Source organism: Heterodontus francisci, chromosome 8 (assembly GCF_036365525.1).
Source record: "Heterodontus francisci isolate sHetFra1 chromosome 8, sHetFra1.hap1, whole genome shotgun sequence".
Lineage (NCBI taxonomy): Eukaryota > Metazoa > Chordata > Chondrichthyes > Heterodontiformes > Heterodontidae > Heterodontus > Heterodontus francisci.
In genome coordinates, this window is record NC_090378.1 from 11,153,236 (window position 1) to 11,179,564 (window position 26,329).

The window sequence follows — 26,329 nt, forward strand, 5'->3', positions numbered from 1 at the left end:
ATCAACACCACTGGAAAGGGAAAGCAGGTGGCAAAATTGACCAGAAAAGAAAATCCATCACACAGAACCCTGTTACATCAAAGGAAATCACACAAAGTTGTGAAAGACACTTGTTAAAATACTGAAGAAAATCTTGTCAGGAAAACCTGCACCATGTCAAGCCTGCTCTCATTTCTATTTTTTCTGGTTTATCCATAAACAGGGCTACACAATGATCTCTTAATTTTCTTTTTAATATAAATAGCAAACTGAAGCTGATATAAACAGGCATCCACCGTACATCCACACAGTACTGATCAAAACTGATCCATTACACAAAAACTTGTACCCATGTTCCCTTTAAAAGAACACATTCTTAAATAAAAACATTCTGATTTTAGAATTTTTCCCACAGAGGCTCCCAAAGGCTTTAACACTTTAAATACAGTATCAAATTGTCAAAGCTTTAATAACATATAAGCCAGTCAGAAATGTGATCTTCAGCGTTTATTAAAACCTTTAAGTCCATAAACGATGACAAAGTTACTGTAGAATTTATCGCATACAGCTAGCATACAACAGCATGTCCTCAGTCTAAATGAAATACAAAAGATTTTAACATTTTCATACAAAGGAACTTTTAAATTTAATAATGTGACCTTACATTTCTTTAGTTACATAAAATCTGCTACAGCAAAGTATCTTATACTTCCCTTGCACATACAGGTAAATATGGGTGGACGAAAAAACTGCTGTTGGTGTCAGCCTCGTAATGGACATTGTTGTGCAAATGTTTTGACAGCCAAGACGACAAACAGAATGTTTGATATTACAGCTCATACTGGTAATGCAAATGTCTACAAAGGCCTTACTTCCATGAGTTCCCTTCAGGTTAAGAGGACATTGTGTCAATGTTTCTTGAGTGCTAACACGAGCAAATACACTGGTTCTATGCCAAATCAAGTTGGTTTATTAAAACTCATTGCTTTTCTTTCCTGTATATATTTGAACCAATTTGAATTCAGCCTGCTTCTGTACATAAGGAACCATTTCAATTTAAATCGTTAGAGAGGCTTATTTCATATACATACATAAATATATAAATCTATATATAGATATATATATATGCGAGAGAAAGAGATCAAAACTGTGTGCCATACGTGTACAAATAAAACTAATCTGATTAAAATGAATTGGTTAAAAAATGTTAGCGTGTACAGATCCACTGAATCCATAACCCATGATTTAACAACACTGAAATACATGAGGAAAAGTGTTTCAGCTAGCACGTGAAAGCACTAGCCTTTTCCTGTAGCAACAGATTATGTCATTATATGACAATGCATCTACCTAGTAGCTGAGCCTAACACCTGCAAACTCTACGTTCTGTTCCCAGGGGGACAAACATATATATATAAAAAATTGTAAGGATAGTGGAAACATGGCAGTTGTTACCTGTGTTAAGTATTTTGCAATGCATGAATCAAAGCACTAAAAATTAATAATCTGAAAAGCTGGTTATGGAGTGATTAATTTTTTAGCATTTGCCCAAACATCATTTCAGCATCATAACACTGTGCCTTGGAATCAAACACAATCCTGGCAGTGACCTCCTTTATTTTTGCAGCATCTTAAAACAAAAATGGAGGATTGCAGCCTCACTGCACGCGCAAATGGTACATTTGCTCACTACATTGTATACAGCTAGCGACTGAATCTGTGCGTAAAATTATTTAACACGCCTTTTAGGATTTCCGATGTCAAATCAGTACGATTAAAACAATTTCACGTCTCCATTTCCTGATAGTATCTGATGCTGCTTTTTTTTTCCTTTTGAAGTATACCACCTGTAACAGGAACACCTCCCTCCCCTGTCCACCATCTAATGAACACACAATGAAATTGGAGTTGTGTGGGAGGGTAACCCCGCCAACTGACTACGCTTTGACATGCTGGTGCAACACAACTACAAATGATAGGGAGACAAAGCTAGTCTGAAGATTACCTGCTGGCAGCTTTACTCTGATGGTGTTCAGCAGACCGCAGCATCTGGTTAACATTAGGCCTGGATCCTGCCCAGATGAATACAAAAAATTGGGAAGGGCAGCTGAATTTGATAGTACAGGAGTATTCAAGGCACAGGCTCTGCATACCCTGCTCCAACCATCCAATCAATTCTACTTCATTTTGGTCATGTCCAGGAGAACTTGCTTTTGTTCAGTCTATTTATAAATACACAGAGAACAAGTACTACTTCCAAAAAAAAGGATGCCAAAAATGCTGTCTAGGTTCTAGGAGTCTGATTCTTAATTTCTACAAGGTAAGGTGTTCTACAACTGTGACCTCTCAGACACGACAGACAGGAATTGTGGCTGGCGAACACTAGAAGCAACGTTCAGCTTTCACTTTGGGCTAAGTCACACCAAGTGCAAAAAAATCCTGAAACACTTGCTCTAACTTTACACTTAAACAAAATGTTTCACTCTCTGCAAATTGCCATTTTTAAAGGGGGAAAAACAAACTACATGACACAAAGGCAACTGCTGGGGAAGGAAGGAAGGAAGGAAGGAAACAATAAGAAAGTGGTCTAGTTTTTGTGTGGTAGCACAGGTAGTGCTTTGCGTAAATGTGCCTGTGTATGAGGGCTGTGCTAACTGCACACATGAATTATGGCAAGAAGGATCTCAGCCTTGTGGAATGAAGAAACTAAGTAATTGTTTCGACGAATAAGATGGTTTCCGCTCCACCCCATCTGTTAGCAGAGTGCAAAGATCCCAATACAAGCCCTGACGGTCTCTTTCTCTCTAAAAATCAGCAAATTCCTTAGCACATTTTTCGGTTAAAGAGACACGGATGTCCTCCTCTTCATAATCATCGAAATTGCTGGTGTCGCCTGGGCCTCTGCACTTTGGTATGAATGGAGCTTCCACCTGAAAACAATATCAAAGAGTAAGAGGACAAGACAGACAAAGGACACTGAAAATGATATCCCTGGGACAACATCTCTACTGTGGCACATGAATCCACTACAATCACCAAGCAAATTTTCTTGTAATGACTATTGAGCTGAAAAACAAATACTAAAACTAAAACACTCACCAACTGCATTGCTTAAAACCAAGAATGAAAAGAACACCAATAGGACATTAGTTAACAAAATGTAAAATGTGTAAGATGGTGCGGAAATGAACACTCCATTTTTAGACAGTATCAGAGTTATCTCAGGTTATAACTTGCAATTATGCGCAGTTGAAGCTCCTTCCACCCTACTCCAAATAACGTAGCTCAATTACAGCACACATCAGTGCAGTACATTTATGTGAAGTAATGGTTTTTATTTCCTGTAGCAGTTACATAATTGTGACAATGACATTAATTACCTGAATTCTCTAAAATCATGGGCAGCTGTATTCTCTGGACTGAGACAGTCCAAACCCTTTCTTCGTAAGAAACTTAACAGTCAAGAGAGATAAATTCTAGCAATCAGGAGGAGAGGGATTCAAATGTTTGTACAGGTCGTCAAGCATTTTACTGGCCTTTGCGACAGGGAAAGAGCAGATGACCCAGAAGTTGCTTTTTTTTTTTAAATTTAGACTTGGAGATTCCTACATCCAGGAACTGGCTCCCAGTACACTGTCCAATCTGTTTTCCATGGCCCATGGCAGACTTGCAAATCTTGGTAAAACTGGACCTACAAGTCTCATCGCTGGACGCCAGAACCTTGAGTAAAGAGGATAAACATGAGGTGCCAGCCCATGTAGTTGGGGGAAATTGGGGTGAAATTCCCTTGTGTAATTAGATCAAAGGCAAGCACTCAACAATTAAATGTCTGACCTTCCCTGCAACAAGCTCATGATTCCCTCCAATTCCTAGGATTGTTTTCTTGACTTGCAGCAGTCCCAAGTGAAATAGGTTTAGGCTACTCCTGCCACATTTATCCGTTCACTACAGAAATCTACAGTAAAGAGCTAGACTAGATTCCCTTCAAGCCATTTGATATCTGCTTATACTTTTGAAATGGAAGACAATTAATGCAAGATGAAGTATTGATGGTGACAATATCTCAATGGAGTAGAGTTGGTAATAAAAGTATGGTGACAGATTTTGTAGGTCTGAAGTGCCCATGGCATCACTTCTTCAGTCAGCTGAACTTTTGACACAAAAGCACTTGTTGGAATTTTAAGAATAATTTGTTTGATGCACAGTCATGGGTCAAAGGGCAGCAATCAGTTGCAACTTACAGCAACTGCAAAGGCCTTCCTGTAAATCTAAGTTAGAACTTGCCAAAAATATGAAATAATTAATAAAAATAAATTTTAACAAAAACTTAAAGCTAATTCAGTTAGCATCAAAGAAAATGGATGTTGTGCATTACAATGAGCAGTCTCTTGTGCTCACTGGGCCAACGCGGCCCAAGAGTCAATGGGAGGAAAAAATAAAGTTGAAACAGAAAAGCATGGGACTACCCCAGTCACTGAAAAAGGCAAGGCCACTTAACTGTAAAATATTTGGAAAGAGGCAGACTGCGTCATGAGAATTAATGTAGGATTCTTACTCTTTACCAGACAAATATCTTCTGCTAGATTTTACAATCTAGTAAATAATTTCAAAACATCAACTGGGTACTGCCTGTGCGGAGTTTGCAAGATCTCCGTGAACACGTGGTTTTTCGCCAGGTGCTCCGGTTTCCTTCCACGGCCAAAGACTTGCAGGTTGATAGGTAAATTGGCCATTATAAATTGCCCATGTTGATAGGTAAATTGGCCATGTGAGCCGCATGGAAGATGGCAGGATCCCCAAAGACACATTGTACAGCGAGCTCGCCACTGGTATCAGACCCACCGGCCGTCCATGTCTCCGTTATAAAGACGTCTGCAAACGCGACATGAAATCGTGTGACATTGATCACAAGTCGTGGGAGTCAGTTGCCAGCATTCGCCAGAGCTGGCGGGCAGCCATAAAGACAGGGCTAAATTGTGGCGAGTCGAAGAGACTTAGTAGTTGGCAGGAAAAAAGACAGAGGCGCAAGGGGAGAGCCAACTGTGCAACAGCCCCAACAAACAAATTTCTCTGCAGCACCTGTGGAAGAGCCTGTCACTCCAGAATTGGCCTTTATAGCCACTCCAGGCGCTGCTTCACAAACCACTGACCACCTCCAGGCGCGTATCCATTGTCTCTCGAGATAAGGAGGCCCAAAAGAAAAAGAAATTGCCCCTAGTATAGGTTGGTGGTAGAGGAATGGAGGGAAGGTGGAGATGTGGTAGGAATATGGGATTAATGTAGGATTAGTATAAATGGGTGGTTGATGGTCAGCACAGACTCGGTGGGCCGAAGGGCCTGTTTCAGTGCTGTATCTCTAAATAAATAAAATAAGTTATTTAAAGATCAGAACCAAGCACGTACCTTCCTCTGGTAAATGGCAATCCAATCTGTAGTGGCAAACCACTTGTGGTTCTTAATATCATTCACACCATTTTTGAGATTCCCGTATCGTTTGGTCAGATCTACCTGAAGCAAGTTTCGCAGGAGGTCCTTCAGGTCTGAACTGAAGTGAGAAGGGAACCGTACCTGAAATAAGGCAGCATGACAGACATTTGAGGATAGGAGCCTAAACACAAGTTTGAAGGACAGAGCTCACAAACACTTCTTAGAATTTTAGATTACCAACTACATTGTATTTTTCACTAATTGAGAGAATTTCAACTTCCACACATCCCGTAGTGGAAAAATTCAGCTACGACATGGTCCTTTTTAGAAATTTGCATCCTGGGAGGTCAAGTAACCTTGCCCTGTTCCCTAAATACAAGAACTTGTGCTGGGTGTGCCTTTAGATCTCCACCCATAGGTGGTAGCAGAGACTCCCACTATCAGTAAATGGACTGAAACATAAATTGGTGTGTAGTTACACCGTAGCACTGGTCTCATACCAGTAACTACACCATCAATATGCAGCCAGCAGCACTTAGGTTATCGAGATGGAGATTCCAAGATTTCTACATGTCTCAAAGCATCTCAGATCAATTAATGTGCAGATACTGTTTCTGTGGACAGGTATGTCAGCAGTTAGAATGCATCATGGTCCCACAAACAGCAAATAATCAATTAATCTATTTAGATGGTGTTTCTTGAAAGGTGAATGCCAGGCCAGGGCACCAGAGTTCTCCTACTCTTCTTTCAGTAGCGCCATGTGAACTTATGTCCACCTGAGCAAGGAGATGGGACCTGGTTTCATGTCTGATTTGAAAGACTACACCAGGGACAATTAACCACAATTCCAGTAGTGTAATGATATTGTGTAGTGGGGTTTTTATTCTACTAACATCTAAGCCAGAGGTGACAGTGCTACCAATTGAGCCAAGATAAGCCTCAATGAACCTGAGCACTTTGTAAAATTGGTTCATCACATGGAATTATAGAATTGCATGGACAGCGCGCGGGAGGGATGTCTTCTGTCGTCCCACTTCAGGGCCCAACTTCAGAGTTACATTTTCAATTTTGCATTGATGTGAATTAAAAACTACTTTGCAATGATGCAAAAGGAGTATAATTGCACCCAAAAACACCTTAAAGCTGCATCAACTCAAGGAGAAACCAAATGTGTCCAAGGGGACAGCAGTTTTTTCGTACATGAAAGCTAAAATGTCATTCAAAAGAATGAGGAAAACTGCCCCAGTGGTAGGTCGTCAGGACTCGAAACCAAAAGGGAAATTGCAAACTGAGCAAGTTCTGTTCATGATTGAAGTAATTTGCAAATTCAGTCAGACAAACTTTTAGAAGCAACAAGCTTATGTTAGAGTCATAGAGAGATACAGCACTGAAACAGGCCCTTCGGCCCACTGAGTCTGTGCCGACCAACAACCACCCATTTATACTAATCCTACATTAATCCCCATATTCCCTACCACATCCCCACCATTCTCCTACCACCTACCTACACTAGGGGCAACTTACAATGACCAATTTACCTATCAACCTGCAAGTCTTTGGCTGTGGGAGGAAATCCACGCAGTCACAGGGAGAACTTGCAAACTCCACACAGGCAGTACCCAGAACTGGACCCGGGTTGCTGGAGCTGTGAGGCTGCGGCGCTAACCGCTGTGCCGCCCTTATGTCATACATGATCCCAAAACAGTAATTCCTGAGCTACCAGTTTTCAAAAGGGACCCAGAGAATTTTCCAAGTTTAGTGAATCTCAAGTTCCTCAGACTGTTAAGTCACTATAACTTTGTGAACACAATCATCATTATCCCATAAATGTCTATTTCTGAAAGACACCAAATTAAAGACGAATGCGGATATGGGTGTAGCAATTGGCAAATTTTGTGATGGAGGGGCATAAAGGCCTGCTACCCAAACCCGACGGGACCCGACATGTGTTGGGTTTGGGTTGGGTCGGGTCGCACTACCGGGTCCAGCCATCGGGCTTGGGTCAGGTCGGGCCAGATCGGACACGCTCTAGCACCACCTCAAGTAAGTGACTTCAATGTTAATTTACTTTTTGGACTTTAAAGGTGGTTTTGCTACAGTTATTTTAAGCTTATGCAGGTAAGGAACGAAGTGAAAAACTGAAGGCAAGTTAACTGATGGTCGGGTCGGGTGCAGGAAAAAATGGAAGGACTCAGGCGAGGTGGGGCTCGGGGTCGGATGGGGTTCTGTCGGGCTTGGGTCAGGTCTCATTTGCAGACCCGAGCAGACCTTTAGGAGGGACACTTCTTCAGTAGCCAAGTAAACTTTTCTTCCCCCTCTGTGTAATCCTGGACAGTGTTGAAGCGCAATCAATGGCATCGTAAAGTGCAAGAGGCTTTCTTCACTCGAACACCTTTCAGCAGGAATCACTGAACAGTCATTATGAGTGGAAGACTGTTCCCTCATCGTAGCTAATTGTTGCATCCACTGCATTATACACATTCAGCCACTGGAGGGAATAAGAGAACACCTCTGAAATTTAACAACTGGTGCAGCAGATAAACACATTAAAAAAACTAGATGACAGATGGAACACCCATAGACAAATCCCCACCAACCCAACAAAACACAGAATGGGAGAACTAAGAATTGAACAAAATATGCGTTCTTGAACAATATCACACTTTACCTTTCCAGAGACAATCTTTTCATAGATCTGTATAGGCTGGTCTGCAAAGAATGGAGGGTATCCAGCTGCCATTTCATAGATTAGGACCCCCAGTGCCCACCAATCCACTGCTTTGTTGTAGCCCTATAAAATGAAAACATGTACAAAACATTCAAACATTCTATACAAAGAATGCAGTCGACTGCACCAATTTTATTTCCCCAATAAAAAAAAGACATTTTAAGAACACCGTTTCAAGTGTTTAACTTTGATTACACTATCAGTTTCCCATTTAAGTAAAGGAAAGTTACCAAGCAGGAAAACATGCCCAGCTGAATGGAAGCATATTAGAGAAAGACTTCAATTTACATAGAACCTCATCACATCTCTCATATGTGTTCAAGGGCTTCAAATACAATTACTTTTGAAATTCAATGGATGTTACATAGGCAAGTTATAATGTTGTACGCCAACGTGAATGACAAGACCGAAAGACAGGTTTCTTGTGTACTGAGAGGTCCATTCCTGACTCAAGCTTACCTTGCTGAGAATAATCTCTGGAGCCAAGTATTCAGGAGTTCCACAAAGTGTCCAAGTTCTGCCCTTTACTCTTTTTGCGAAACCAAAGTCTGTGACCTACAAAAGTATGAGATTAACATGAAATTAACTTCTGTGTTGAAACAAACTTCTTCTCAGTGTAGTTTTTATTTTAGAAAAGGTTTAAGCAACAGGAAGACAGGCAACAATCACGCAAAATATCGTGGAATAGCAGGACCGTTGCATATTATTAGCCAAGGTTTATCTGTGGCCGTTGCTGGCAAGCCGATCCCTAGTTATCCTGAGGGCATCAAGAGGCACATATAAGCTGGGGCAGCACGTTCTCTTTCCTGAAGGACATTAGCGAAGCAATTGCACTTATAATGATAATCTGGCAGCTTTCATGGTTATTTTATCTTATGCCAGCCCACTAACTGCCAGATCTTAGAATCAATGAAAGTTTAAGGCACAGAAAGAGGCCACTTGGCCCATCATGTCTCTGCCGGCTGAAAAGCGATCCACCCATTCTAATCCCACCTTCCAGCCTTTGGTCCATAGCCCTGCAGGCTTGAGGTGCATCTCCAGATTCCTTTTGAATGAGTTGAGGGTTTCTGCCTCAACTACCCTTTTCAGCAGAGAGTTCCAGACCATCACCACCTTCTGGGTGAAAATGGTTTTCCTCATCTCCCCACTAACTTTTCTACCAATCACATTAAATCTATGTCCCCTAGTCACTGACCTCTTGCTAAGGTGAATAGGCCCTTCACCTCCACTCGAACCAGGTCCCTTAACATTTTATAAATTTCAATCAGATCTCCCCTCAGCCTTCTCTGTTCCAAAGAGAACCCCAGCCTATCCAATCTTTCTTCATAGCTGCATTTTCCCAGTCCTGGCAACATCCCTGTAAATCTCCTCTGTACCCTCTCCAATGCAATTACACCCTTTCTGTAATGAGATGACCAGAACTTCTCAGTACTCATGTTGTGGCCTAACCAATGATTTATACAGTTCCAGCATAACCTCCCTGCTCTTACATTCTATACCTCGAATAATGAAGGAAAGGATTCCATATGCCTTCTTAACCACCTTACCGATCTGTCTTGCTACCTTCAGGGATCTGTTGTCATTCACTCTAAGGTCCCTCACTTCCTCTACATTTCTCAGTGTTTTCCTATTAATTGTGTATTCCTTTGCATTGTTTGACCTCCCCAAATGCATCACCTCACACTTCTCTGGGTTGAAGTTCATTTGCCACTTTTCTGCCCATCTGACCAGATCATCAGTATTTTCCTGCAGCCTACAGCTATCTTCCTCGCTATCTACCACATGGCCCATCTTTGTGTTGTCTGCAAACTTCTTGATCATGCCCCCTACATTTACGTTCAAATTGTTAATATATAACTGTTAAGACAAGGTGAGAAAGAGGTCTAGGGTTCCCTTTCAGACTTCACCTGGTCTTAATATTTCCTGACTCAATATGTAGATAGGCCGACTAGAGGGGAGACTATGTTGGATTTGGTGCTTGGCAACGAACCAGGCCAGGTGGCAGATCTCTCAGTGGGAGAACATTTCAGTGATAGTGATCACAACTCCCTGACCTTTACTATAGTCATGGAGGGGGACAGGAGCAGACGGGATGGGAAAATACTTAATTGGGGGAGGGGGAATTACAATGCTATTGGGCAGGAACTGGGGATCATTAATTGGGAACAGATGTTCTCAGGGAAATGCACGACAGAAATGTGGAGGTTGTTTAGGAAGCACTTGCTGCGACTGCTGGATAGGTTTGTCCCGATAAGGCAGGGAAGGGATGGTAGGGTGAAGGAACCTTGGATGACAAGAGATGTGGAACAGCTAGTCAAGAGGAAGAAGGAAGCTTACTTAAGGTTGAGGAAGAAAGGATCAGACAGGGCTCTTGAGGGTTACAAGGTAGCCAGGAAGGAACTGAAGAATGGACTTAGGAGAGCTAGAAGGGGACATGAAAAAGTCTTGGCGGGTAGGATAAAGGAAAATCCCAAGGCGTTCTACACTTATGTGAGGAACAAGAGGATGGCCAGAGTGAGGGTAGCGACGATCAGGGTGAGTGGAGGGAACTTGTGCCTGGAGTCGGAGGAGGTAGGGGAGGTCCTAAATGAATACTTTGCTTCAGTATTCACTAGAGAGAGGGACCTGGTCGTTTGTGAGGACAGCGTGAAACAGACTGATATACTCGAACAGGTTGATGTTAAGAGGGAGAATGTGCTGGAAATTTTGAAAGACATGAGGACAGATAAGTCCCCGGGGCCAGACGGGATATACCCAAGGATATTACGGGAAGCGAGGGAAGAGATTGCCGCGCCTTTGGCGATGATCTTTGCGTCCTCACTGTCCGCTGGAGTAGTACCAGATGATTGGAGGGTGGCAAATGTTATTCCCTTGTTCAAGAAAGGAATGGCTTTGAGAGGGGCAGGTCATGCTTCACAAGCCTTATTGAATTCTTTGAGGATGTGACAAAACACATTGATGAAGGAAGAGCAGTGGATGTGGTGTATATGGATTTTAGCAAGGCGTTTGATAAGGTTCCCCATGGTAGGCTCATTCAGAAAGTAAGGAGGCATGGGATACAGGGAAAGTTGGCTGCCTGGATACAGAATTGGCTGGCCCATAGAAGACAGAGGGTGGTAGTAGATGGAAAGTATTCAGCCTGGAGCTCGGTGACTAGTGGTGTTCCGCAAGGATCTGTTCTGGGACCTCTGTTCTTTCTGATTTTTATAAATGACTTGGATGAGGAAGTGGAAGGTTGGGTTAGCAAGTTTGCCGATGACACGAAGGTTGCTGGAGGTGTGGATAGTGTGGAAGGCTGTTGTAGGTTGCAATGGGACATTGACAGGATGCAGAGCTGGGCTGAGAAGTGGCAGATGGAGTTCAACCTGGAAAAGTGTGAAGTGATTCATTTTTGAAGGTCGAATTTGAATGCAGAATACAGGCTTAAAGACAGGATTCTTGGTAGTGTGGAGGAACAGAGGGATCTTGGGGTCCATGTCCATAGATCGCTCAAAGTTGCCACCCAAGTTGATAGGGTTGTTAAGAAAGCATATGGTGCGTTGGCTTTCATTAACAGGGGGATTGAGTTTTAAGAGCCACGAGGTTATGCTGCAGCTCTATAAGGCCCTTGTTCGACCACACTTGGAATATTGTGTTCAGTTCTGGTCGCCTCATTATAGGAAGGATGTGGAAGCTTTAGAGAGGGTGCAGAGGAGATTTACCAGGATGCTGCCTGGACTGGAGGGCATGTCTTGTGAAGAAAGTTTGAGGGAGCTAGGGCTTTTCTCATTGGAGCGAAGAAGGATGAGAGGTGACTTGATAGAGGGGTACAAGATGATGAGAGGCATAGATAGAGTGGATAGCCAGAGACTTTTTCCCAGGGTGGAAAGGGCTATCACCAGGGGGCATAATTTTAAGGTGATTGGAGGAAGGTTTCGGGGTGATGTCAGAGGTAGGTTCTTTGCACAGAGAGTGGTGGGTGCGTGGAATGCACTGCCAGCGGTGGTAGGAGAAGCAGATACATTAAGGACATTTAAGCTTCTCTTGGATAGGTACATGGATGATAGTAGTATGAAGGGTATGTAGTTAGTTTGATCTTGGAGTAGGTTAAAGGTTCGGCACAAAATCGTGGGCCGAAGGGCCTGTACTGTGCTGTCCTGTTCTATGTTCTAATCTAACTTGGTTTTATTTTTAAACACAAGTTTTTTTTTTTAGCCCCCCCCCCTTGTTGAATCCTTGTTTCCAATGCTTTCCAATTATAAGGCAAAGAAACCAGCACAAATAGGCTTTCTTAAGTTTAAAGAAGGCGAAATCTTATTAAACTTAAACTCTAATTTAGTTGATGCCTACGGATACACGACGCGCCCACACTAGCATGCATACACGATACACACACGCAAATAGAGACAGAAAAGAGAAGAAAAATTAAAGTGGAAAGGTTTGAGGCAATATCTGAAGAATTGTTGTTACGGTTCTTCAAGCTCACTGTAGAGTCCTTGATTGTAGGTGGCTCTTAATTTTCATTGGGGCCCAGTACTCTTCTTAAACCTTGTTCACTGTAGGAGACTTTCCTCTCTCGGGGTTCATGTGTCTTCAGTGGGTTTTTTGGAGTTCCGTGAGAAAACGATGGGAGCAGATAGGAGAGGCTGTGGCGAGCCAGCCAGGAGAGGTCTTTTCGATCGAGGAACAAAGAGCTATCTGCCAGTTCAAACACTGTCTCTACAATTTAAAACTCCCCACTTTGGCCAGCAGGGTAGTCACGTGACCGACTGGTATAACCACTTCTGGCTTTGTGGATTGTCTTGTCCTTTCAAGCACTGTTAATATGCAAAAATGTCTTTCCAGCCAGGGGCCTGAAAACGCCTTATAACAGGCCTTTTATTCTTTTCATCAACAATTTGAAATTTAATATCCATGTGGCAAAATTAATATGCCTCATTCTTGGCAGGTGGGGGCCTGCATGACAATACCACAAAAAGGAGGGGACCCAGTACTGAGCCCTGTGGAATGCCACTGGAAACAGCCCTCCAGTCACAAAAACACCCGTCAACCATTACCCTTTGTTTTCTGCCACTGAGCGAATTTCGTATCCACCTTGCTGCATTTCCCTGGATCCCATGGGATTTTGTTTTTTTAACAAGTCTGCCGTGTGGGACCTTGCCAAAAGCCTTGCTAAAATCTATGTAGACCACATCAACTGCACTACCCTCATCTATCTTCCTTGTTAATTCTTCAAAAAATTCTATCGTTGGCCAAACAAGATCTTCCCTGAACAAATCCATGCTGACTATCCTTAATTAACCTGTGCCTTCCTAAGTGACAGTTTATCCTGTCACTCAGAATAGATTCCAATAATTTGCCTACTACTGAGGTGAGACTGACTGGCCTTGAATTATTTGATCTATCCTTCGTTCCCTTTTTCAACAGAGGTACAATGCTAGCAGCTCTCCAATCCTCTGGCACCATACCTGTATCCAGTGAGGACTGGAAAATGATGGTCAGACCTTCCGTTATTTCCTCTCTTGCTTCTTTTAATAGCCTGGGGTACATTTCATCTAGCCCTGGTGATTTATCGACTTTCAAGGATGCTAATCACATCAATACTTTCTCTCTCCTTAGGTTTATCACATCCAACACTTCACAAAAGAGGGGGACGATGCAGATAGTGTAGTTAAGGAGGAGGAGTGTGAAGACAGACGCAAAGTATTCATTAAGAACAATACCAACATCTTCTGCCCCTACACACAGGTTACCTTTCTGGTCTTTTATGGGCCCTACTCGCTCCTTAGTTACCCTCTTACTCTTAATGTATTATAAAACATCTTTGGGTTCACCTTGATTTTACTTGCCAATATTTTTTCATGCCTTCGTTTTACTTTCCTAATTTCCTTTTTGATTTCACCCCTCCACTTCCTATACTCCTCTTGGCTTTCTGTAGTATTGAGTTCTCGATGTCAGACATAAGCTTTCCTTTTCTGCCTTATCTTACCCTGTAAGCTCCTTGACATCCATGGGGCTCTAGATGTTTACTGAATTCAATTTCCCAGCTAGCCATGGTGGGATCTAAACTCTCAATCTGTGGATTGCTAATCCAGTACCAGAATCTCTAGGCTATTGTACTCATGCATGTCACAGAAGAATGGAAATGAACGAGGAATAAGATCCCCAAAACATTGGTAAAAAAGCCTGGAATTGTACCCTAGCATGAGCCAGTTCATTCAGGAAAGGAAAGGCGCAAAGGACAGGAGAAATAGGTTGGCGCACAAATCATGTTCCTTGAAAGACATGTCATAAAAATCTGTCTGAAGTTGAGACTTATAGACTTGATTTTGCTATGCACAGCATATCACAAAAGAACACAATCAGGCTGACTACAGTTTTACTTCATGGCTTAAGTAATTGGTGCAATTAGTAGTTATCTCAAGGACAACAGCCACAGTCCTAATTCATACCTATGATATCAATACATCAATATTGTAAAACCCCAAAAACCGGTAACTAAATATTGTAATATAGCGTGGTGTTATTCAGCAATAAAAGATGCAAAGTAATTGCACATTAACCTTAACTCTAAAAATTGACAAAGTAATTTTCCAATTTAACTAGACAAATTTATTTCCATGTCGTGAAATATGTTAAAAGCAAAATACTGCATATGCTGGAAATCTGAAATAAAAACAAGAAAGGCTGGAAATACTCAGCAGGTCTGGCAGCATCTATGGAGAGAGAAGCAGAGTTAACGTTTCAGGTCAGTGACCCTTAATCAGAACTGACAACTATTATAAATGTAAAAGGTTTTAAGCAAGTAAAGCGGGGGTGGGGAAAGAGATAACAAAAGAGGTGTTGATAGGTGAAGGTCACAGAGAATAACTGACCAGAACGTCATGGAGCAAAGGCAAATGGTATATTAATGGTGTGCTGAAAGACAAAGCGTTAGTGGAGAGAGGGTGTTAATTGACAGAAAAATGAACAGCCCTGGCCCCAATCTTTCTGTCAATTAACCACCCTCTCTGCACTAACGCTTTGTCTTTCAGCACACCATTAATATACCATTTGCCTTTGCTCCATGACGTTCTGGTCAGTTATTCTCTGTGACCTTCACCTATCAACACCTCTTTTGTTATCTCTTTCCCCACCCCCGCTTTACTTGCTTAAAACCTTTTACATTTATAATAGTTGTCAGTTCTGATTAAGGGTCACTGACCTGAAACGTTAACTCTGCTTCTCTCTCCATAGATGCTGCCAGACCTGAGTATTACCAGCATTTCTTGTTTTTATTTCGTGAAATATGTTACCTTCCCACAAATTTGTGGAAATCATCTATATAGACAGACAAACATATAAAAATCTTGCGCCAGTGTGTACCTGTCAAAACTTCTGGTCACCCTTTTATGTTAATGTTTAACTTTGAAGCTTTTTAAAGTAACATTTACAATTGAAATCTGTAAACAGTTGCATGCAACTATGTAGATGTAGTTTCTCTCCCAACTCCACCACAAAAAGATTGTATTCATCAACTGATAATGGTCAATGCCTCTGGGAATTTATCAATGTTATTACAAAATGTTTTAAATCAAGAGGCCACAGTTCAGCTCTCAAGTCAGAGTTGCGATTTTACTTTAGAGTTAGCAGATATTATAACAGAGCTTTCACACATTCCCAACTGAATCGATTTAACAAACGGTGCAAAGACAGTTTCACTAAAAGCTCTTTTCTTTAGGAGATTGGAAGGAGGGTAATTCAGAGGCTGCTCTAGTGACTTGTGGCTGGTTGGGCTCACACTGCAATGAAATACATTAATTAGCTTTTCAAAAAGAAAACTAAAGAAAAATGAGTTGCAAGTACAGTAGATACTAAATGGAAAACCTGAACACAAATTTCTTTCCCTAATTTTTAAAATGTGTTAATGCGATTATATAAGATAATTCTGAGAGTTTGCAGATTGACCTTTACATAAATTACAAGAATTTCAGAAATTATTCCTCACTACAAGTGCCATACCTGGATATACCCTTGTTGGTCAATTAAAAGGTTTTCAGGCTTCAGGTCTCTGTAGATGAGGTCTAGTGAATGGAGGTACTCAAAGGTCAGGACTATCTGAGCTGCATAAAACCGTGCGTGAGGTTCACTGTAAAGGAAGATCACTTAGCTTAAGTTATAATTTTCAGTGATTAACAGATAAACCTAATAATTCAATTAGTAGTCCAATACCAAAAAATGCTGTACAATACTATACTAATTACTTACATGAAGATCAAAGCACTCGCAGTCATTTATTGTATTGTTGAAAATGCCTCAGTTTAAGCACCCACCTTATAACAATTACACAATTAAGAGTCCAAACATTGTTGAAATAATTCAAACTTGAACCTCTCTTCCCTGGCGACTTAGTGGGTAAATTCATTTTGTCATGCAGCATTAAGGTGGTCTTGGTCTCAGCTAGATCAAGTGAACAAGTTACAAATACACTGGAGATATTATAGTTGGCCTTGATATTAAAGGATTAGCAAGGGAAATCACTGAATCTTACTGCAGAGGGAGGCCATTCAGCCGATCATGCCTATGTCAGCTCTTTGAAAGAGCTATCCAATTAGTCTCACTCCCTCGCTCTTTCCCCAAATCCCTGCAATTTTTTCCTTTTCAAACAGTCGATGCATTCAGGAGGGGACACAGAAGATGCTGGAAAAGGCAGGGATTGGAAATCTTGGCAATCAAAATACATAAATTAACATATTAAAAATTTAATATAATTTGGAACAGAATAAAGTGAGATGTAGAGAGATTGCAAATTTGTGGGTTGCTGCAGAGACTAAAGAAGAAAAAAAAAAACAGGTGTGACTGGAAAAGGAACGTCATATATGTAATGTACTAGGTCATATAATGGGATGATTTAGCCCTCCATTTACAAGGAATGGTGTCCGGAGGAAACTTTCCAGTGAGGTTAGCTGGCCTGAGGAACACTGGTGGCAGGGGGTGAACAAAAGAATAATTAGTCTTATGACTTTAAAAACATATTTTGGGCCCATTTTTAAGTTCATCCATCGGGTTACATGATCTAAACCTTACCTGAACCTTCCGATTCTTCTAAGATGTGAAAACATTTCACCACCTGGCACATACTCCATTACCATATATAAATTAGAGTTGTCCTAAAACACAGACGAAGAAAGTTATCTTATAAAGTAGATAGTAGACATGATCAAAAGCCAACTATTTCCACCTCTTAAGTAGCAAATATCACAAGAATATTTTATGTAAACATTCTTTGATGTCTATAATAGGACATGGATTATAGGAGTTTGCTTATACCACAGCTTGCGTTAAATAAAGCAGACACACCCATTAAGCTCAGGGTGAGTTATTTCAGCAGTGTACTAAATCAACCTCAATAATGATTTGTTTTAAAAGGATTACACATTGTGGAAAGGGATATTATTCTTCTATGATATGCTATGATCTCTTACTAAGGTTAAGCAAGGCAATTAGACATGATGAAGGTCTGAACCATTTCAGGTGAGGTAAACTTATGAATAATTTAATGATATGATCAGCACCCTCTTCATGAGAGTGAAGCAGAATAGTACAGGTGACTAGATTAGCGTTAGTAGTAAGTAGCCCATCAGAAACAATTAGTAACCAGGAAGTGTGTCAACACTTGAACAACCGTCATCAAGCAGTTCAAAGTGAAATTAAAGCTCAATATTAATTAAGTTTGTGGAAGCCTTTAGAACAATTAACTGGACAGCTAATGACAAGAGGTCCAGCAGAAGATTAAGCAGGGAAGAAAACTAGACAAAATAAGTTAACATCTTAAGGTGTGTGGAAAATACGCATCTCTTGGTGAAAGGAAAATATAGCAGGACTTATTCAGTTATACAGCAGTTATTCCACAATAATTGGAAGAGACAGTCAAAAATAACCAGGTCAAAATATATATTTAAAGATGATAGGAGAACAAGTCGCGAGGACTGGATGACAGATGATGTATTGTAAACAGCAACAAAGATATCTGAAGAAAATACACAGCTAGATTCTTAGAATTAAATGCCAATAGAAAATTTGACTAAAACAGGATAAACTGTGGATTCATTAAGGAACAGTAAGGAAACAAGCAAGCTGCTGGGCCAATAATTTTAGGTGGTCCATAAATCAAAAGCAAAAGCAAAAATGATCCTGATGTTTAAAAAATCCATGGGACTGTGAATTATAGATCAGACGGCCTAACATCAATTGCGGGGAAAATGTTTATGCACTGTACAAGGATGTCATCAACACTGATCCATTAGTAGAAGTCAGCCTATTTGGTTCTTCCTATTACTTCATATATGATATGGAGGAGATATTGGGCATGTTATGAAAATTGTTGATACCAAGCTTGTCCAGAAATGATGTCTTGAAGAGATTTTGAATCTAAGGAGACAAAGGTCTCAAGCCAGACCCTGAATTGACTAAAATTTCTTTGAAGTAACCATGGATTTCATTGACACCCATTTACAGCACAGTGGGAGATGTCACCACACCTAGCAAGGAGCTTTACCACTGGAGGGTTTTCGGTGCATCCTCACTGGTACTGATGAGAAACTGGGAATTGACAGACCAATCCCGATCGACATGAAGGAGGAAAGACTTGGCACCAGTCAGCAACTTAGGGTGTCTCCAGGTTAAATCTCATCCAACCTAACTGGTACTGGCCTGACACACTAGGGAGAATGTGGATTGCAGATGCTGCTAGGAGCATATTAGGAGTCCTTATAGTCTTCAAAGCCTCCAGATGCTTCATGAAGTGTGGCGAATATTGAAATATTTAGTATGAGACCATTTGGTGCCAATTGCACATCTGGATGGTTGCCGGTGGAGCCAGTCTAGGTCAGAAAAGACGGACCTCCGTCTGTTACTTTTTAAAGAAAAACATCTGCATCCTTTGGTTCTGGGCAGATATATTTTTCAATGATGGGCATCATAAGGAAATGATAATGGCTATAAAGGTGCAAATACATTTATTGTAATCTTAAGCTACCTGAGGCAAATCAACAGAGTCAACCACGTTAAAAATCTGCCACAGGAGATGAATTTGAATATTGTGGACCAACAAATGAAAACTACACACAATCTATATAGCATTACTGAAGAAACAAATTAAGTGCTGAAAGTAACTGGAGTGAAAACTTTGAGGGACCACACGACATGAGTATAGCACTCATTTTACTGAAATGAGGAAAAGGTAAATTGCCCTTTTGCAGGTGGGTTATTTCTCTTGCACTGCACAATAATGAGAAGGGTCACAGTGGCAACATATCCAATGTCATCATAGCATTGCCATTGGGGCACTGCACCATCACAGCCTTTCTCCATCAAAAAAACCTACCTGCCAATGCTGGTATCAAGAACTGTGTGCAGGATGACCGGAATAAAGAAAATTATAAATGTTGCTACTTATTACACAAAACACACCTTGCTGTACCATTAAAATCCAACTGGGCAAGTCATGTCATGTCTTCTGTAGAGTGAACAATGCCCTTTACTTCCATTTAAATTAACATGCTTTCAGTTTGCAAGGTGATCATTTGCGGAATGTGCCATACAGCAATTCATTTTGAATGCTATACCTTTATTCGGTTTCATTTATACTTTGCCGTAATCAAAGCACACTTCAAAACATTAAAGAAGTGAGCTGTGCCTGAGAGGAGATTAATAATGCAGCTTTAGTTAATATCCTGTAGGCAACTGATTAAAGGTTAATGAAAGGATTGGTAAATATTTATGGTCATAAGCATGTGGTCATAAGCAGTAATGAAATGTAAGTCAGATTTAGCAATAGAGGGGAGTCAACATGTAATTAAATCAATTGGCTTGACTGTTAAGCCCTAATGAATTATCAATCATGGCAACACATTTGTTAATAGCTTACAAACACACTGTACTGAAGTCTACAAATTACATCAATACATTATAGGTTTTTAGACACCTCATCAGAAATGTATCAAGTTCCGATAATAAAAAACATAAAAGGTCCATGACCTTCTCATCTCACGCCACCCTCCACCCTGTAGCACTTAAAAACAGGTTTTACACAACTGATTACAAATTTACAGCTCTACAGCAGCAACTAAACGTAGTTTCTTCATTTTACCACCTGGCAACTGGTGAGAAAACACTCAGTATGTGCAGCATCGTTCCAAAGAACAATCATATTTAGCCCCTTTCAGCAAATTATAGATTTTACAATTCTCCCAGCTGAGCAAGTGGCTGATCAACACAAAGGAATTAAAAGCATTTTCACATAAATGGAAACAAAATGAGGGTAGATGTACAACACTGTCCTTCCAAAATTAAAACAGAACATGCTGGAAATACTCAGCAGGTCTGGCAGCATCTGTGGAGAGAGAAACAGAGTTAATGTTTCAGGTTGATGACCCTTCATCAGAATTAGGAAATGTTAGAAATGTAGCAGTTGGTCAAATGGGGGAGGGTGGAAAAACAACAAAAGGGAAGATTTGAGATAGGGTGGAAGATGGGAGACATTAAATGACCAAAGAGTTGGTGGGGCAGAACCAAAAGGAGTAATAACGGAACAAGAGACTTCTTAACCTACTTAAAACCTATTACATTTGTAACATATACCATTACAACTCCCTTTGGCTCTATCTCACCAGCATTTTTGGTCATTTAATGACCCCCATCATCTGCCCTTTCAGACCTTCCCTTTTGTTCTTTTACCACCCTCCCCCATTTGACCTACTTAGGTCAAACAAAGCAGTTTGTTTTTATTTCAGATTTCCAGCATCTACTGTATTTTGCTTCTGAATTCCTGTTCTTCCAAAGTCTGACATGAATATTTACCTTGAAGGAATACTCCAATTTCACCAGAAATGGGAAATTAACAGCCTGCAATATTCTCTTCTCATTGAGCGTGTGTTCTATTTGCTTCAGTTTGACAACCTAAAGAAAAATGACATTATTTAACAACATGCTTGTTGAAGGGATTACCATTTTAATTTGTGCAACAGCCTTTTACTTCATTGAAGCGACATGGTTAAGTCTCAACGATTTAAGCACCAAATCAAATGCTGGATAACCAATGAATCTCAACTCAACAGTCACTTTCAAACAAGAATCTGCTTTAAATTTGATTTGGCCCCCTCCTTCAGGGGTGGGAGAAGAGAAATGAGTCTTGTCTAAGGAATTCCAATTTGGATCAAATTAGTATCAACAGATAATGAAAATGTGGTAAAGTTTAACTCCACACATTACTTCATTGCTTTCTTCTTTCCTTCTACTGTTCTCTGCTGCACTGCTGTACAGGATAAGGCATAATAATGTTGAAAACAAGACTCATCACACTATCTCCTACTCTAGCTCACTCTTTCACAGGATCTCAAAACTATGCAACTCCTTACCTCAGTCTTCCCTTCCTTCTATAATCTACAGGCTTTTTAAAACGTGATCCTGGCATCACCTAACCACTGCATGGCGACTTATCTCGTCTTCTCTACTACTTTTTTCAACATTGGTCCTGCATAGTGTCCTGCACTATGGGCCCTGGCCTTTCACATTTCACCTAAGTTCCTCAATAAAAAAAAAAACAAGAAATGAATGAGAATGTTAAGTAGACAAACATTTACTTAAATACCAGATGGACAATGTGCACACAGCATTTACTATTAGAATTTTTTTTTTTTTTGAAGACCTATGTTAGCTGATCTCCACCAAAGCGACAAAGTGTTAGACAGTCTCAGTGCCCATCGATTTTAGGGGTGGGGGATATTAGGCAGTGCCCCATTCCAACAACTCTTGCTGGGAAGTGCAAGTGTGGGGATGGGACTGGCGGTGGCTATGATAACCCTTGCATACTAATCATGCATGTGAAAATAGCAACTTTGGAGGAGCACCAAAGGGTTAACATTGATTAACACAACACCCCAGCACATGTAAGCACCTTCTGGACATTGAGGAAAATTAACACTACATAAGTTCAATATATTTATAATAAGCCAACCCCTTGGAAAAGTTATACAAGCAACATAAAATTCAAGAATTCCACTTTTAGCCCAGCTACAAACTGTAGTAAAAAGAGCAGTCAGCAGTTGGCTTGCTCTACAGCAGACCCCCACAAAGTGGCTCTACTTTCCTTTCCTGCCTGAGTGTTTAGAAAGCTACCTAGTGCTGATCATGCCACTGACAACAGGACAGGGCAGAGATAACGCTAGCAAGATTATTTTTTATTTTGTTCAGACATATTGTTCCAATTTAACCCCTGCAGTATTTAAAAACAAACCTACTTATAAGAAAGTAAGTTGTATTCCTCTCAATTAATGTGAAAATATTTGGTCTTCCATTGTGTGAAGTGAACCACTTAGCCCAAGGACTCCCCCTCAGCCTCAACCACCCCCCCACCCCACCCCACCCAATTTTGTTGTTGGTGTTAGGCTTATTTAGCACATTTATGCTGGCATACTTTAGGAAAATAGTTGTACTTGAGCCAATGCATTTTAATGCGCCAATATAATCATTGTACATTCCTCTTAATCTATCACCTCAAATTGTTCCCGTCAAAGTGGAAGGCTTACATCCAGAAATGTGTCATTTTAGTAACGCATAACTGAAAATACCTTTTCCAGACATAATCCAAGTTTTGAAGGACAGAAATATATAAATGCACTGCTCAGTGTTTCTCAGTAGGAAAATTATACACACCCACCATTACGCTTTACTGAAAACTGTGACATGATTCTTTTTCATTTCTCCACTCTTAAGCTCACCTCTAAGAAAGTGCCCACTCCTACATATGAATTATAACTAGAGATTTAGTCCAAGGTTCTGCTGCCACTGTGTCCGTTTGTAATTAAAAGTTGTAAATGCCCTATAATGTATGCAAAGTGATAGTTCAGAGCAAGTATGTTCACTTAAAAGAAAAAGGGTTGGACTAAATAATCCAAAGCCCTCTATGTTAAGGGGCTTAAAGGAGAGGATAAAGAAAAAACGGAACCATATGACAGATACTGAGGGCTCATTACTGCAGAAAACCTAGGAATATAAAAAGTGCAGGGGCAAAATTTAAAAGGAAATTAAGAAAGCAAAGACAAGGCATAAAAAAAATTGGTAAGTAAAACATGAAGATTTTTTATAAATACATTGAGAGCAAGAGGATAAGTCAAGAAAGAGTAGGTCCTATTAGGGACCATAAAGGGTAACCTGTGTTTGGAGGTAGGGGACGTTGGTATGGTTCATAATGAATACTTTGCCTCAGTTTTCACAAAAGATAGACAATACAGACATTGCAATCAAGGAGGAAGTATGTGAAATATTAGACAAAATTGACAGTGACTGAGGAAGTATTAAGGGGTTTAATGTCTTTGAAAGTGTATAAAGTCCCCAAGCCCAGACGAACTATATCCTAGGCTGTTAAGGAAAGCCAAGATAAGGAATAGCGGAGGCTCTGACCATCATTTTCCAATCCTCTCTGCCTACAGGCATGGTGTCAGAGGACTAGTGGACATCTAACATTGTACCATTGTTTAAAAAGGGAGAAAGAGATAGACCAAGTAATTACAGGGCAGTCAGCTTAACCTCAGTAGTGGAAAAATTATTGAAATAATTCTGCAGGGACAGGATAAATCTAGTTAAATCAAAGACAGTCAGCATTGATTTCTTAAGGGAAGGTCCTGCCTAACATGATTGAATTTTTTGAGGTAACAAGGAGGGTTGATGAGGGTAGTGCATTTGATGTAGTCTATATGGATTTTAGCAAGGCTTTTGATAAGATCCCAACCATATGGCAGACTACTCATGCAAGTAAAAGCCCATGGGATCCAAAGCAAAGTGGCAAGTTGGATCCAAAATTGGCTTGGAGGTAGGAAGCAAAGAGTAATGGTCAATTGGTATTTTTGCGATTGGAAGGCGTTTTTGTGACAAAGAGGGGTTCCGCAGGACTCAGTACTATGTCCCTTGCCTTTTGTGCTATACATATCAATGATTTGGAATTAAATGTAGGGGGTATCATTAAGAAGTTTGCAGATGATACAAAAATTAGCCGTGTGGTTGATAGTGAAAAAGAAAGCTGTAGACAGGAAGCTTACAATGACTCATCAGGTGGGTGGAACAGTGGCAAATGGAGTTCATTCTAGAGAAGTGAAAGGTAGTGCATTTGACCCTTAGAGTGTATGTCCACAGCTTCCTGAAAGTGGCCAGACAGGTAGATAACATGCTCAAGAAGGCATATGGGATACTTGCCTTTATTAGCCGAGACACAGAATGCAAGAGCTGGGAAGTTATGGTGGAACTGTATAAAACACTAGTTAGGTTACAGCTGGAATACTCTGCGCAGTTCTGGTCACCATTGGAAAGATCTGATTGTACTGGAGAGGGTACAGAGGAGAATTACAAGAATGTTGCCTGGACTGGAAAATCTTGGTTATGAGGAAAGATTGGATAGGCTAGCATTGTTTTCTTTGGAACAGAGACAGCTGAGGGAAGACCAAACTGAAGTGTATAAAATTATGAGATCTGGATAGAGTGGATAGGAAGGCCCTAACCCCCTTGGTTGAGGGGTCTATAACCCGGGTCATAGATTTAGGTGAAGAGTTGGGAGGTTTAAAGGGGATTTGAGGGGAAATATTTTCACCCAGAGGGTGGTGGGGATCTGGAAGTCACTGCCTGAAAGGGAGGTAGAGGTAGAAACCCTCAGAACATTTAAAAAGTACTTGGAGATGTACTTGAAGTGTTGTAACCTACAAGCCGATGGACTAAGAGTCAGAAAGCAGTATTAGGTTGGATGGCTCCTTGTTGGCCAATCCATAGTGTTTCGCACTGAATGGCCTCCTTCCGCGCTGTAAATTTCGATGATTCTATGAAAATGGGATACGCCTTTCCGAAATTCCTTGTGTAAATACTCCTGTGACCTGGATTTTTTTTTACATTTTTGATTATAAATTTGCACAATTTGATCTTAGAATGTTAAATTCTAATCTGCCCTGTGTGCTTTGGTCTGACATTCAGCTTTTGTCTAATTGAAAGTTACTGATCTAAATCACACCAAAACATGCAACAAAATAGTTAACAGCGTCTGAAAGAGATATTTGCAGGGAAAATGAGGCTCCTAATTCTGCCGTGGTTCTGGCAATTACCTTAATATTTTGAAAATGCTAAATCTATTCCAAACATGGCTGATTTCTACATGCAATATCATGTTTGTTAGACATTTTTTCAGCTGGAACCATACAAAGACAAGCCACAGATTTACATATCGCAAATGTCTTTTCCCTGCAAAACACGAAATATTCTGAACATGCCAAACTCATAAAAATCAAGTGCGTTCAATAATTGCAATGAATTATAGTGAAGATGGTTTTATCCAAGGAACAGGCTCAGTATTGTTTCCAGCCCCAATGTGAGGAAGCACTGCTGCCTTCAGAGGGTGTAAAACTTGGTGCTCTCATATAGGGTAAGACTGGTTTTCTGTTCACTGGCTTGCTTTCAGCTTTCCAGCTATTTGGTTCTGGAGTTGGGGGAGGGATGGGAGTAGGGGGCAATATTAGCCAGTGAGGTTGTAGCTTGTAATTTGAACTCCATATGCATATTTTGAGGTTGTTCTGGTGCATTGGAGTCCACCCTGCTGATATTGTGGGATGAATCCTACAATATTGGGACACGTAGGCATTATTTTTTTCATATAGAAAGAGAACTGCTTCTTGAAACAAGCCATATATTTTATTTGCAAAGAATTCAAACTGTATCGATTTGCAAAGCTAATTCAAAAGCGCAGTGAATGGTTTGATATTGTTAAACCACACACTCGGCAGTTGTGCTGGTTCAAACTTTAAAAGGAAATGTTCTTTGAAGCTTTGCTGTATTTCTGACGCATCGCAAGCTGACCTTTACAGCATCTCTCTGTAGTTAAGTAGGCAAAAGGCCAAAAGCCAGAATGCACAAACGGCACCTCTGCATTAATCAGTAGCATATCTCCTCTGTGAAAATCAAACCACCTTGCAATGGAGAAGATACTTACAAGCGTTAGTTGCCTATAATTCCAAAAGGATAGGCACTGTTCAGTACATCAGAAAGCACAGCATAGCTATCATACTGTTACCAAAATTGACACAAACAGATTTTTTTAAATTTGCTCATGTGATGTGGGCGTAGCTGGAAAGGCCAGCATTTGTTATTCGTCCTTAATTGCCTTTGACAATTGAGTGACTTACTAGGCCATTTCAGAGGGCA

The 26,329-nt window shown here is 40.6% G+C and overlaps 1 protein-coding gene across 4 annotated transcripts in view; it reads right to left on the reverse strand.

Annotated features, from left to right (window-relative positions):
* Positions 1-471: 471 nt before the first annotated feature.
* LOC137372648 (cAMP-dependent protein kinase catalytic subunit beta) overlaps positions 472-26,329 on the reverse strand; it is a 165,050-nt gene continuing 139,192 nt past the window's right edge. For 3 of the 4 annotated variants that reach the window (XM_068036633.1, XM_068036635.1, XM_068036632.1), the window contains exons 4-10: positions 20,954-21,052; positions 17,180-17,262; positions 16,115-16,241; positions 8,594-8,689; positions 8,075-8,197; positions 5,383-5,547; positions 472-2,909 (exon numbers count right to left, since the gene is read on the reverse strand). In XM_068036633.1, coding sequence (XP_067892734.1) covers positions 2,784-2,909; positions 5,383-5,547; positions 8,075-8,197; positions 8,594-8,689; positions 16,115-16,241; positions 17,180-17,262; positions 20,954-21,052 — 819 coding nt within the window. In that variant the 3' untranslated portion in view covers positions 472-2,783. The remainder of the gene's footprint in view (positions 2,910-5,382; positions 5,548-8,074; positions 8,198-8,593; positions 8,690-16,114; positions 16,242-17,179; positions 17,263-20,953; positions 21,053-26,329) is intronic. The other variant, XM_068036634.1, reaches the window with a different exon arrangement.